Below are 12,182 nucleotides of genomic sequence, written 5' to 3' on the forward strand. Positions count from 1 at the left end.
AGAATATGAAGGAGGTTCCAGGCTCCGAGCCGTCAGCACAGAGCCCGATGCGGGGCTCGGACTCACAAACTGCGAGATCATGACCTGAGCCAAAGTCGGACGCTCAACCGACTGAGCCACCCAGGCGCCCCTACTGTATGCTTCTTTCTATGTGGCGAAAGTTGTAATAACTACTTCACATAACTCATCTTACTTTATCCTCAGAAGCAGGTATCATTTGTATCCATCTTATTCAAACCTAAGAACCAGTTATTATTGCTCCCATCTTACAGATAAAAAAACTAAGGCTTTGAAGGGTTCAAGAACTAGACCAAGCTCATGCAGGGAATGAGCTGGGGTGTGAACCCACGCTTCCAGACTCCAGTCCTCTGTCTTTAGCGGCTACATGCCATGCTGCCTCCCCAACTTCTTTCTTGTGATCTTGTTTTGGTTTTGGTGCCTTATGGAATCAATTTTGCTCGTTTATATCTTTCTAGAAACTCATGAATTTTACTGAGATTACATTAAAAAATTCCTTAGTAGCCTCACAGTTTTTGATCTCCTCTGTTTCCGTGGTTATATACATAATCGTGAATGTATACGGTTGCCGTGGTTTGGCTGATTTATGTTTCCTCCTTTTTTTGATTATTCCCAACTGCATATTAAATTAAGGAAGAAAAGTCTAGTAATGCGGAGGAGACTGGATGATATTATAAAATAGAAACAGATTTTGTTTTTCTTTCAAAATATCCCATTTCCATCCAAATTTGCTTCTCTTTCCCCTTCCTGACTTCAGTCTTTAAAGAACAGAATGCTTGGAGCTAGAAGGAGCCTGAGGACTTTCAAGCACCAAGCCCCTTCATTCTCCAGGGCCTAGAAAGGATTCTACCCGTCCCAGCTCCCCAGCAGGCAAGTGCAGGAGAGAGAGAGAGACAGAGACAGAGACAGAGCGCGAGCAATGAGGGGCAGAGAGAGAGGGAGACACAGAATCTGAAGCAGGCTCCAGGCTCTGGGCTGTCAGCACAGAGCCCCATGTGGAGCTCGAACTCACGAACGGTGAGATCATGACCCGAGTGGAAGTTGATGCTTAACGGACTGAGCTACCCAGGAGCCCCTAAAGCTACTTAATTTTAAAAGATTGGTAGCCTAACAATGTTGAGAGTGATTATTGATTATTGCATTCCATATGATTTTCATGTAAATCATCTTCTATTGTGCTCTTTTTTCAAACGACTCTTGGTGACTCTTCAGTGAAAGCATGGTGTCAGCCAGGAGGAGGTGTGTCTTAATTATGTCACCTCTATGTTAGGCTGTACCAACGAGAGCCCCACGAGAGCTCCTCTATCAGAAGAAAGGGGAAACAATAAGATGGGATCCAGGCCTAACTGGACGTATTGGGACTTCCAACCAGGCCTGAAGCAAGCAGAGGAGAGGCTCCCAGCACCCTGTGGGAGTGTGATTGGGAAATGCCTGGCAGGGCGTTACATTAGTATTGGTCTGGGCATCAAAACTAAGCATGTGAAAGAGGATAGGACAGTCCAAATCTTGATCATAGAATGAGCCACGGCAAACTCTCACGGTCCAGGCACTTTTTTCACAACATAATTACTCTAAATTGCTCATTTCCTGGTTATTTGGTATATGTGTGTGTTGTGGGGGGAGTGCAAATGAGCAGATGTTTTTGCCCACTGTCTGATCAGCAATCTGCAATTAGACCCCAAGGAACAACCTGCTCATTGTGGTTAGGGGCCATTAGCCACTTAAATAATGACATCTGTCATCATTTTCATACCTCATCCTGTCCCTGATCTTATCTTAAAACTGTGCTCAACATGAATGCCTGACTTTCCTAAAATAGACCAACTCGATTTTTTTGTTTTTAATTTTTTTTTCAACATTTATTTATTTTTTGGGACAGAGAGAGACAGAGCATGAACGGGGGAGGGGCAGAGAGAGAGAGGGAGACGCAGAATCGGAAACAGGCTCCAGGCTCCGAGCCATCAGCCCAGAGCCTGACGCGGGGCTCGAACTCACAGACCGCGAGATCGTGACCTGGCTGAAGTGGGACGCTCAACCGAGTGCGCCACCCAGGCGCCCCCCAACTCGATTTTTAATAGCTCTACTCCAGTCACCATCTTGGTGAAGTGTTTCAGGGTTGAACAACGTGTAGTTAGCAACTTCCTCGATTTACGATGGGGTCAGCTCGCGATAATCCCATCATAAATCGCAACTATTATAAGTCGGAAATGCTTTTACTCCACCTAACCTACCAAACATCAGAGCTTAGCCTAGCCTGCCTTAAACGTGCTCAAAACACTTATATTAGCCTAAAATCTAGTCATCTGACACAGAGCTTGTTGTTTAATGAAGTGTTGAATAGCTCATGTACTTTATTGAATCCTGTACTGAAAGTGAAGAACGGAAGGCGTGTATGGGCACAGAAGGGTTATGAGTGTATTGTTTGTGGACCCTCATGATCGCGTGGCTTATTGGGAGCTGCCCCACATCAGAGAGGGTTTGCACAGCATATCGCCAGCTCACAAAAAGATCTAAGGTCAAAATTCCAAGTACGGTTTCTACTGAATGGGTATGCTTTTCCATACCCATTGTAACATCTAAAAATTAAGTCAAACTGTCGTGGGGCCCATCCGTAATCATCGAGTGCTTCTCACAAGCCTGATGTTGCATGAAGTTCCATACAAACAGCATAAAGCACTGAGCCCACACAAGAACTCTCTGAGATAGAGGCTATCGTTCTCCTCATCTTACAGGTACAGGAACTGAGGTACTGAGAGGTTTAATAATTCACATCTAGAAGGGAACAGAACTTGGATTCAGATTGAAATCTGTTGGACTTTATGCTATATACTGACACAGGTTCTGTGCACCATTTGGTTAGTGAGATGTTCACAGTATACCAAAATGATGGAAGGAAGCGTAGGCAATATGGTTCTGTACAAAGAGCCAAACTAAGATATTGGCTTTAAAACAATGGGACATTTATTTAATGCAGCGATTCTCAACTGGGGGCAAAAGTGACTGCCTCACCCTGGGGCATTTGGAAATGTGTGGGGTCATTTTTGGTCATTTTGGTTGTTACATTAGCCTGTTACAATGGTGGTCTTCCAAGATGCTGAATATCCAGTGGGGCGCAAAACGGCTCTAGACAACAAGGAACTGTCTGGCTCTGAATGTCACAGAGCGCTAAGAAACACTGATAAAGTAGAATAGTAGTATGCCAGAAACTCAAGTATGTAGCAAACTCAAATGGCTTCAGGGATCAGTCACGGAGGGAAGAGCACATACCCCTTCTTAAGGCATCCAAATGCAAATCTTTAAAGGACTTCATCAGACAAAATCACCTAGGCGCCGAATTTGGCCCGAGGGCCTCCAGAGTGGAACTTGTTAATGAAGGCTTTTCTGATCTGGAAACATGTTTGCAATATACTCAGTGAAGAGAAAAAGCTGCTGATCGGTATGATGTTTAGAAAAGATTGTACACGTGTAAACACGGATTTACATGCACACCTATGCACAGTACATACATGTATGAGAACCTGTGGAGAGTGCTCTGGAGTCAACCGTGGGGTGATTTTGTGAAATGCTTTGCTTATTTGCATTTTGAATTGTACCGCAAATATCTATTAGTTGTTTAATTTTTAATGAATAAGGAGAGAAAGGAGCCTTAAAAGAAATTAAAATTTAAGTGTGGTTTCAGAACCCAGCCCTAGTGGCTTTCTGGCCATCCCCTTGGATGAAAGAAGGAGAATAATTTCTGTGATTAAGGACAAATGAGACACTGAATATGAGGTAATCAATACTGACACACCAGAGGGGCGCCTGGGTGGCTCAGTCGGTTAAACGTCTGACCTCAGCTCGGGTCACCATCTCACAGCTCATGAGTTTGAGCCCCGTGTCGAACTCTGTGCCGATGGCTCAGAGCCTGGAGCCTGCTTCGGATTCTGTGTCTCCTTCTCTCTCTGCCTCTCTCCCCTCGTGCTCTGTTTCTCCCTCTCTCTCTCTGAAAACTAAATAAATATTAAACAAAAAATACTAACATACTAAAACGCCTTTGAAAATGAACACTGTTGGTTCCCAGAGACACCAGCCTGTGATTTTTGTGTCTTTCATGATGCCATACAGCTCTCCCGGTGAAGTCCGATCTTTTGCAGCTGCCCCAGAAATCAATACTGCAATTTGCTTGAGAAATCAATGCCTGTCGAAATTTCAAGAGGGTTTATCCAAAATAAGACAAGAGCCAGGCATTTAAAATATAACTATGCCTTTTTCCATCAAGTTGCCCAATCCTTCAAGATCACTGTTTTTCCTGAAAAATCCCCATTTTGCTTCATCTCCATCGTTTCTGTGTTTTATTTCCAGCGTCTTGACTCTGCAAATTTCATTTTGTGCACAAGTCACTTTCGACTAAGCTTTCTTTCTGCAGTTTGCTCATCCTGCGGGGGGATACTGGATTTTCTACCCACTGGTCTATGGACTTCAGGGACTTCCCGGAGTCCTTTCTCACCTGCCTTCTGGGGTGTGTTCACCTCCTGCTCCCTGCCTCCCCGCCCCCCCCCAACTGTAGCCCCTTCTTACCAGCACCTGATGTTTACGAGGCAACCGGGCACATTTACCTTGACAAGCAATGGGTAGATAGCGTTAGGTTCCTTTGGGAGAAATATCTAGAATTCATTATGTAGGGAAGGGGGTGGGTTAAGGAAGTACGATGAAGAAATTGGGTATGTGTTGCTTCCAACTTTTGATCTTGTGAAGAAAAGCCACTGCCAAGGACTAGCGTGTTGGTATGTGAAAGGAGATGTATTTTCTCTCTGGAAATTTGCAGCTGGCCAGCGCCCACAGCCCTGGAGAGGGTTTGGTGGCAAACCCCACAGCCTTCCTGCCCCTCATTGCCTTCTCTCTGTCTTGATTCTTGGTCTGAGTTCTGATCTTAGAAAGCCCCAGTGTGAAAACTACAAATAAAAACAAGACTTTCAGGACTTTCCCACTGCCCTTAGCCCTTGGAAACACTGATGGGGAAAATGGGCGTCAGGAGCAGTGAAAGGCTGTTTAAGGTTTATGGTCTGCAGCAGGGCGGTGGGTGGTTGTCTCCCCATCTCTGCTGAGTAAGTGTCATCTCAGAGGCTTTGAAATTATCCTGCCTTTGTCTTTTAGTAAATTCCATATTCAGCAACATGATGATGAAATTCATAAGCTGATTTTTTAAATTAAATTTTTAATGTTTATTTTTTGAGAGAGAGAGAAACAGAACATGAGCAGGGGAGGGACAGAAAGAGAGGGAGTCACAGAATCCGAAGCAGGCTCCAGGCTCCAAGCTGTCAGCACAGAGCCTGATGTGGGGCTCGAACCCACTAGCCATGAGATCATGAGTTGAGCTGAAGTCGGACGCTTAACTGACTGAGCTACCCAGGCACCTGATATTTATTTATTTATTTATTTATTTATTTATTTATTTAAATATTTTTAAATTTATTTTTGAAGGAGAGAGAGAGACAGAACATGAGCGGGGGAGGGGCAGAGAGAGAGGGAGACACAGAATCCGAAGCGGGCTCCAGGCTCCGAGCTGTCAGCACAGAGCCCGACGCGGGGCTCGAACCCACAAACTGTGAGATCATGACCTGAGCCGAAGCCGGACGCTCAACCGACGGAACCACCCAGGCGCCCCCTGATTTTTAAAATCAACATATTCATGAGTGTGTAAGAGCATCCAGAGTCTAAACCCCAACGATATCCAGAGTCTAAAACCCCACGAAGCCACGAATGGTGTACATGTGATTTCTTTCTTTTTTTTTTAAATTTATTTATTTATTGAGAGAGAGAGAGAGTGCAAGCAGGATACAGACAGATAGAGAGAGGGAGTGAGAAAGAATCCCAAGCAGGCTCAGCACCGTCAGTGCAGAGCCTGATGTGGGGCCTGAGCTCACAAACTGAGATCATGACCTGAGTTGAGACCAAGAGTCTGTCGCCTAATGGATTGAGCCACCCAGGCACCCCAAGATTTGGATTTCTTTAACAAATCTCTCCTGGCGTATTCGCGCATGTTCAACCCCTTGGTGCTTTCCAGCAGCAGGTGAAGATTCTCTGAAAGCCAAGACCAGTGGTTGAACGTGCAGGCTTGGACTTAGAGCCCAAATCCAGGCCCAACCACTTGCCAGCTGTGCGACCTCAGACATGAGCCTCTGCTCTCTGAATCTCATGCTGCTTGTTATCGAAAGAGCGTACTGATATCTCGGCCATGGGACCGTGTGAATCAGGTAGGATGGTGGGTGTGCCAGGGGCTCAGCGCTGGGGCTGTCATCGAGTGCGTGCCCACCCCGTTCGATGCTAACACCGAACTACGAGATACTGCCTGTTTTGTAGATTCAAAGCTTGAAATCTGGGGAGAGAAAAGCCGGTGACCCCCCGAGCAGCTGAGTTCGCCTGAAGGGAATTGGAGCATAGAGCCCGGGAGTCCTGACCCCGCTGCCTTGCCTCCTGCAGGTCTGTAGGACGGTCCCGCGGGTGGTACTACGTGGAGACGAAGTGCCCAGAGTGGTTCCTTCCAGGTGTCTTCTTCCTGCCCCCACCAAAGCCTGAGCCTCACCTACGCCCACAGCTGCCCTGCAAGTTCATCATGCTGACGGAGTGAGTGGTTCCCATCAGACTGTGCACCTGGCTTCCAAGCATGCACGCCACGTTCCCTGGCTCCCTACACCTTCCCGTCCAGAGAGTCAAAGAGACCTGCCCTGAGACACACGGCAACACCAGATGGCTGCCTCTGGCTGGGGGCAGGGTGGGTTTGCAGCCGATTTAGAATCTCCACAACCTCTAACTCTGACCCTGCTCCGTTCCCAACAGAGACATGAAGTTCTGGCATGGCTTAGTGATCGCAGTGGTGTCCCTCATTCTACAGACCTGCCTCTTCGCTGCCATCAACTACCTGCTCAGCAGGCACATGGGTAAATAGCCTGGTGCTCTTTCCTCCTAGTCACCTGTAGGGACCACCCCTGAGCCTATAGCAAGATGAGCCCCGGAATACCCCTTGAATACCTACTTGAGGATCCACTAGCCGGGTCATCCCTTACTGGGTAATCCCCACTCTGACCCAACCTATTTCTGGTTGGAATGATGGCCCAGAGCCCTTCCACCACCCAGACCTTCTACCTAGGGATAAGCTTCTGCAGTACTCTTGAGGGTGGGCTCATTTAGCCTGGGCCTAACTTTCTTCATCACCGCCAAAGGACTCAAAATGAAGAAAGGACTTTGAATTCCAGGAGAAGGGAATATGGCTAGACTAAAAGATGGACTTAAATTCTTTTTTTTTTTTCCAATATATGAAGTTTATTGTCAGATTGGTTTCCATACAACACCCAGTGCTCATCCCAAAAGGTGCCCTCCTCAATACCCATCACCCACCCTCCCCTCCCTCCCACCCCCCATCAACCCTCAGTTTGTTCTCAGTTTTTAAGAGTCTCTTATGCTTTGGCTCTCTCCCACTCTAACCCCCCCCCCTTTTTTTTTCCTTCCCCTCCTCCATGGGTTTCTGTTAAGTTTCTCAGGATCCATATAAGAGTGAAAACATATGGTATCTGTCTTTCTCTGTATGACTTATTTCACTTAGCATCACACTTTCCAGTTCCAAGATGGACTTAAGTTCTTGAACTGATTTACTGTGTTCTGTTCTGGGATGGCATTAAAATTAGGGAAAATAAAATAAAGGGAGTCTAGGCATCTCTAGCCATTCATTCATTCATTCATTCATTTAATATAACAGGGAACCAAACAAAAATCTGTGTCCTTATATAACTTACATATCATGGGGGGCACAGACAACAAACTAGATAAACAGGTAATCGCACATGTTAGATTATGGTGAGTGCTAGGGAAGAAAAAGATGAAGCAAGGCAAGGAGGTATGAATTGGATGATGGCCAACATCACTGAAATGCCAACATTTTAGTATAAACATCTGGCAGTGAGGAAGCGAGCGGCACCTGCAAAGGCCCTGAGGCAGAAAGCTGTTTGGAAGAGAGGCCAGTGTGGCTGGAACGGAGAGAGGGGGGAATAGCGAGGCCACAGAGGGCCTTGGAGGCTGGGGCTTTGGCTCGTCCTGCAAGCGAGGTGAGAGGTGCTGCAGGGTTGTGAGCAGAGCGCTGAGGTTTGAAGAGGTCCCTCTGAATGTTTTGCCGTCTCGAGGGCAGTGCTCAGAGACAGGATGTTCCTGACCTGGAGAGCTGGCACTTTTGACCCTTGCCCTGTCCCCTTTAGCCAGCCAGAGTGAACGGATCCTGAAAGGGGCCAGGCTCCAGGCCCCCTCGCCCAGCCCTGCGCAGCGTCAGCCTTGTGCTGCCACGGAGGAGACGCGAAGCGCTCCTGTGTCTGCGCCCCGTCACAGGCGTGAGTAACGGGGCAGGGGAAGAACTTGTCATAAAGCTTATTCTGCTCTGTCTGGGGCCGTGGAGAGCTGTTCTGCTGCAGCCGGGCTCTGTCCTGGCCAGCCCAGCCCCTGGCTGGAAGATTCCTCCCACCCGCCTCCCCGAAGGCCTCACCAGCCTAGCTTTTCCAGCAAGCTACTCTTTCATCACGCAGGGCAGATCTCGCTGGCTTTGGGTGGGTCTAAGTTCTTTTCCCCCTCTGGTCACGTGTGAGCCACTGCAGAGGGGGCTTGGGGCCGTCTCTGCTCCTGTCTTTGTCATTGATACTATGGCACCTGTTTCCGTCTGGCCGAGATTTCAACTGCCTCTGCCTGCCTCTGGCCGTGGTATCCAGGGGTTTTAATAAATGCTAGTGTTGGTGATGGTTCAAGTCTACGTTCCCCTCTGGCAGGCGAGCCAACAGGAATACCACCCACTGGTTTTCTCTCTCGAGGCTTGGGAGACCCACCAGGTCACCGTTCACACAATGGAAATTGCTGCTTCCGAAGCAAGACAGCTACCCCTGGGTGCTCACTCCCCAGAGAGCGCACCTTTTCCAGCGGGTTTTCTCTTGATGGATTTGCATCCGCTCCGACCTTCCGATTTTATCTTTTCAGTTGGAGAGATCTGGTTGTCAGGCTTCCCTGGCACCGAGATAAGACCTCGGCGCAGGAGAGAACCAGAAGAGACCGCTCATGTGAATTCGGTGTTTCTGCGAAAAGGGAGGGGCACTGGCCTCATCGTGACCCTGGCCCTAGAGTGTCCCCGAAGCCTGGCCAGAATCAGAGACTCTCTGGCAGGGACCTCAAAGATCATCATGCAACCTCCTTGTTTCACAGGGAGCAAAACCAGACACAAAAAGGGATGTCACCTGCCTAGAGTTAGTGACAGGTCTAGAGCAAAACCTGTGGCCGGGACTGGGGAGGCCAGAGCTACGCGCTCGGGGCCACACTGCGTCAGCGTGTTCCTGCTTCTCCCTCCAGCACAATCAAGTGATATTAGTCTTAGATGGAGCTGGACAGTGCGGCAGTGTCTGGACTCTTGGGCACATTCTTGCTATTTGGCGGGGTGGAGGGGGGCGCTTTCTCTCCCCACCCTTTCTCTGTTCAATGTCTTCTTTCTCTATTGGGGGCTCCGTATCTCTCTTCCCCGCTTGTCTTTGCATGGCTGGCTCTGCCTGACTTTGTCCCCTTCTCCCTTCCGTTGTGCCCATCCCCTCCTAACATCCCCCACCCCCCACCCTGCTCCCCAGTGTTCCTTAGAAGAACAGTTTCTATTTCTCCCTAGATGACAGTGACACGTCCTCAGATAACTCCAACAGCGCGGACGTCTCCGGCAGCTTGCCTCCCACCTGCCAGGTAATGGACACCCCTAGTGGTCCCAGCCCTTCATATGCAGTTGGGGTCCTTGCTGTAAAAGACTGAGCATCCAGGCCACCCCACCTACAAGGATGGGAGCAGGGATGGAGGGGTTTCTTGAGTCATTACAGCATCCTCGGGTGACAGGTGTCATGATCCTCGGGTTCATGGCATCCCCACAAAATGGGTCTGAGTGAACTATAAAAATGCAAATGTCAATGGACCACCTCCTCCTCGCCATATCCCAGTCACCAGGCCAAAGTCTGCTCTGAGTCCTGACCTCACGGGGATTGAGTCTCCACATCTTTCCTGAAACCCCTTAGTTCCCTGCAGACAGAGGCACAGAGCTGTTGGTAGTGTTCCCCCTTGGCCTGGCCCTGCTCTCTGACACAGCCACCCGGAGCCAGCTTCTCTCCCTGCCAGCCTAGGGCGAGACGAGGGTCCTTCAGTGAGAGTTCAGTCCTGGGGGGGGGGGTCCCCTCCTCCAACCCTGGTAGGAATCTTGACCCACATTTCTCTGCTTTTTTCCCCTAAGGCCACCAAGGACGTGAATTACACACACGTGGTCTTTTCAGCCCCTGGAGGACTAAAAACTGAACCTGCCCTGCACTATGAGAACATAAAGGAAACCACAGACTATGTCAATGTCAATCCAAAAAGCCACAGGCCCAATTTCTGGACTTTTGTGAACCCTGCTAACTCTGAGTCGGTAGAATACACTCAGGTGGCCATGTGAATTCTAGGGTTTTAATGGGGTGCAGTTCTCTACAAATTCTTGCACTTATTTTGGAAGGGAATGGCTTTTTGTTTTGTTTTGTTTTGTTTTGTTTTTTAAACAAGGCATAGGAGAATAAGTAGGCCTGTATCTCATTCAACAAGAAAGATTCAGGTCAGCTGTCAAGTAGAACTTCCAGGATGAGTATGAATGAGTGGAGATGTCAGTAGAGAAAGCGGTAATGTCTTTCTCCACAGAAAATTGTGGAAAAAAAAAATGTTTGATCAGCTGTAGCAGAGTTCTGTTTGGTAACCTTACCGTTAAAATGACTCTCCGGGCTTTTTAATTTTTTGGCAATAAACAACTTCCTTAAAAATTTTAAATGAAACGACAACTACCAATTCCCCTTTTCCTTGTGCCTAACCCTGCACGCTGCCCCTTTTCAGAGCTACGTCTAGCTGAGCAATCCCGCTCTGCCCTCAGCACTTTCAATAGGCCACTTAGAAAGCCCGCCATCATCCAACCTTCGAATTCCCTGTTTTTTAGGGAACAAAAGATGACAGACAGAGTTCTGGGTAAACGCCAACTAGCATCACAATCTGGGATTCCAGAGAAAAATCTCCCCAAATTCAATCCAATGGAATGTAATATTCTTTTCTGGATTGTTCTTTGTTTGTGTAAAGCCAATTAGGAATACAAGGGCACTTTCTTAGCTTGATTAAGAATAGCTTGTCTCAGGGGCGCCTCGGAGGCACAGATGGTTAAGCATCAGACTCTTCATCTTGGCTCAGGGCATGATCTCACGGTTCGTGAGTTCGAGTCCCACATGGGGCTTTGTGTTGACATCATGGAGCCTGCTTGGGATACTCTCTCTCTCTATTTCTCTGCCCCTCCCTCTCTCTCTCTCTCAAAATAAATAAACGTTAAAAATAAAAGAATAGCTTATCTCAAATCAGCTGACTTCATGATATTTATGGGTAAGGACCTAGAACATAATTTTATTGAATCACGAATGGAGTAAGTGTCCACAAACCTGTCGTTTCCTTCATCTAACATTGTTCTAGAAGTCCTAATCGGTACAATAAAACAGTTGCCCAAAAGAAGAACTGTCAGTACTGGAAAGGAGGATAAACTTGGTCACTGTTTGCACAGTCTAGTCCTACAAAGTCTCAGAGAATTAACTTCAAATGTTTTTAAATTGATAACACGCAATAAGTAATAACCAAATAAATATACAATATACTTTTTTGAATAGCTAATTAAGACTTGAAAGGCAATTTACTCACATTAGCTAAACAAACATCTCAAAAGATGAAAGCCCTAGGAACGTGCCGAAGACAAATCCCAAGTCCAGATGAGTGGCATCCAGGTCTTAGAGACGATATGTTACCTGTGCTCCACCTGCCAGCTGTACATGACCTTTCCAGTCAACTTCCATGTTCCCAGCTTCCTCTTCCCCAAGATGATCTGAAGAAATGGTTTCGGTTTGGGTTTCTGGGACTGTGCAATTTTGCTGGCCTATGTGTCCCTCCACCTTTCGGCTCTCGTTGTTCCTCTCCTGCTATGATTTGAATGTTTGTGGCCCCTTAAATTCATCTGTTGATATCCTAACCCCCAAGATGATGGGATTAATGGGGCGAGGGCGGGGGGGCTCCGGTGGGATTAGATGGAGAAGGTGGGATTGGATGGAGGGGGTGGGATTCGATGGATGGGGTGGGAT

At 47.6% G+C, this 12,182-nt stretch overlaps 1 protein-coding gene across 1 annotated transcript; it reads left to right on the top strand.

The window, feature by feature from the left end:
• The first annotated feature begins 6,374 nt into the window (after window positions 1-6,374).
• RHEX (regulator of hemoglobinization and erythroid cell expansion) lies at window positions 6,375-11,289 on the top strand. The gene is made up of 5 exons (XM_040462231.1): window positions 6,375-6,621; window positions 6,835-6,935; window positions 8,244-8,372; window positions 9,677-9,747; window positions 10,283-11,289. The coding sequence occupies exons 1-5, from the start codon at window positions 6,611-6,613 to the stop codon at window positions 10,481-10,483; spliced, it is 513 nt and encodes a 170-aa protein (XP_040318165.1). The 5' UTR covers window positions 6,375-6,610; the 3' UTR covers window positions 10,484-11,289.
• The last annotated feature ends 893 nt before the right edge of the window (window positions 11,290-12,182 follow it).

This window comes from Herpailurus yagouaroundi, unplaced genomic scaffold (genome assembly GCF_014898765.1).
Source record: "Herpailurus yagouaroundi ecotype Mexico unplaced genomic scaffold, PumYag 308, whole genome shotgun sequence".
In the NCBI taxonomy this organism is placed as follows: Eukaryota; Metazoa; Chordata; class Mammalia; order Carnivora; family Felidae; genus Herpailurus; species Herpailurus yagouaroundi.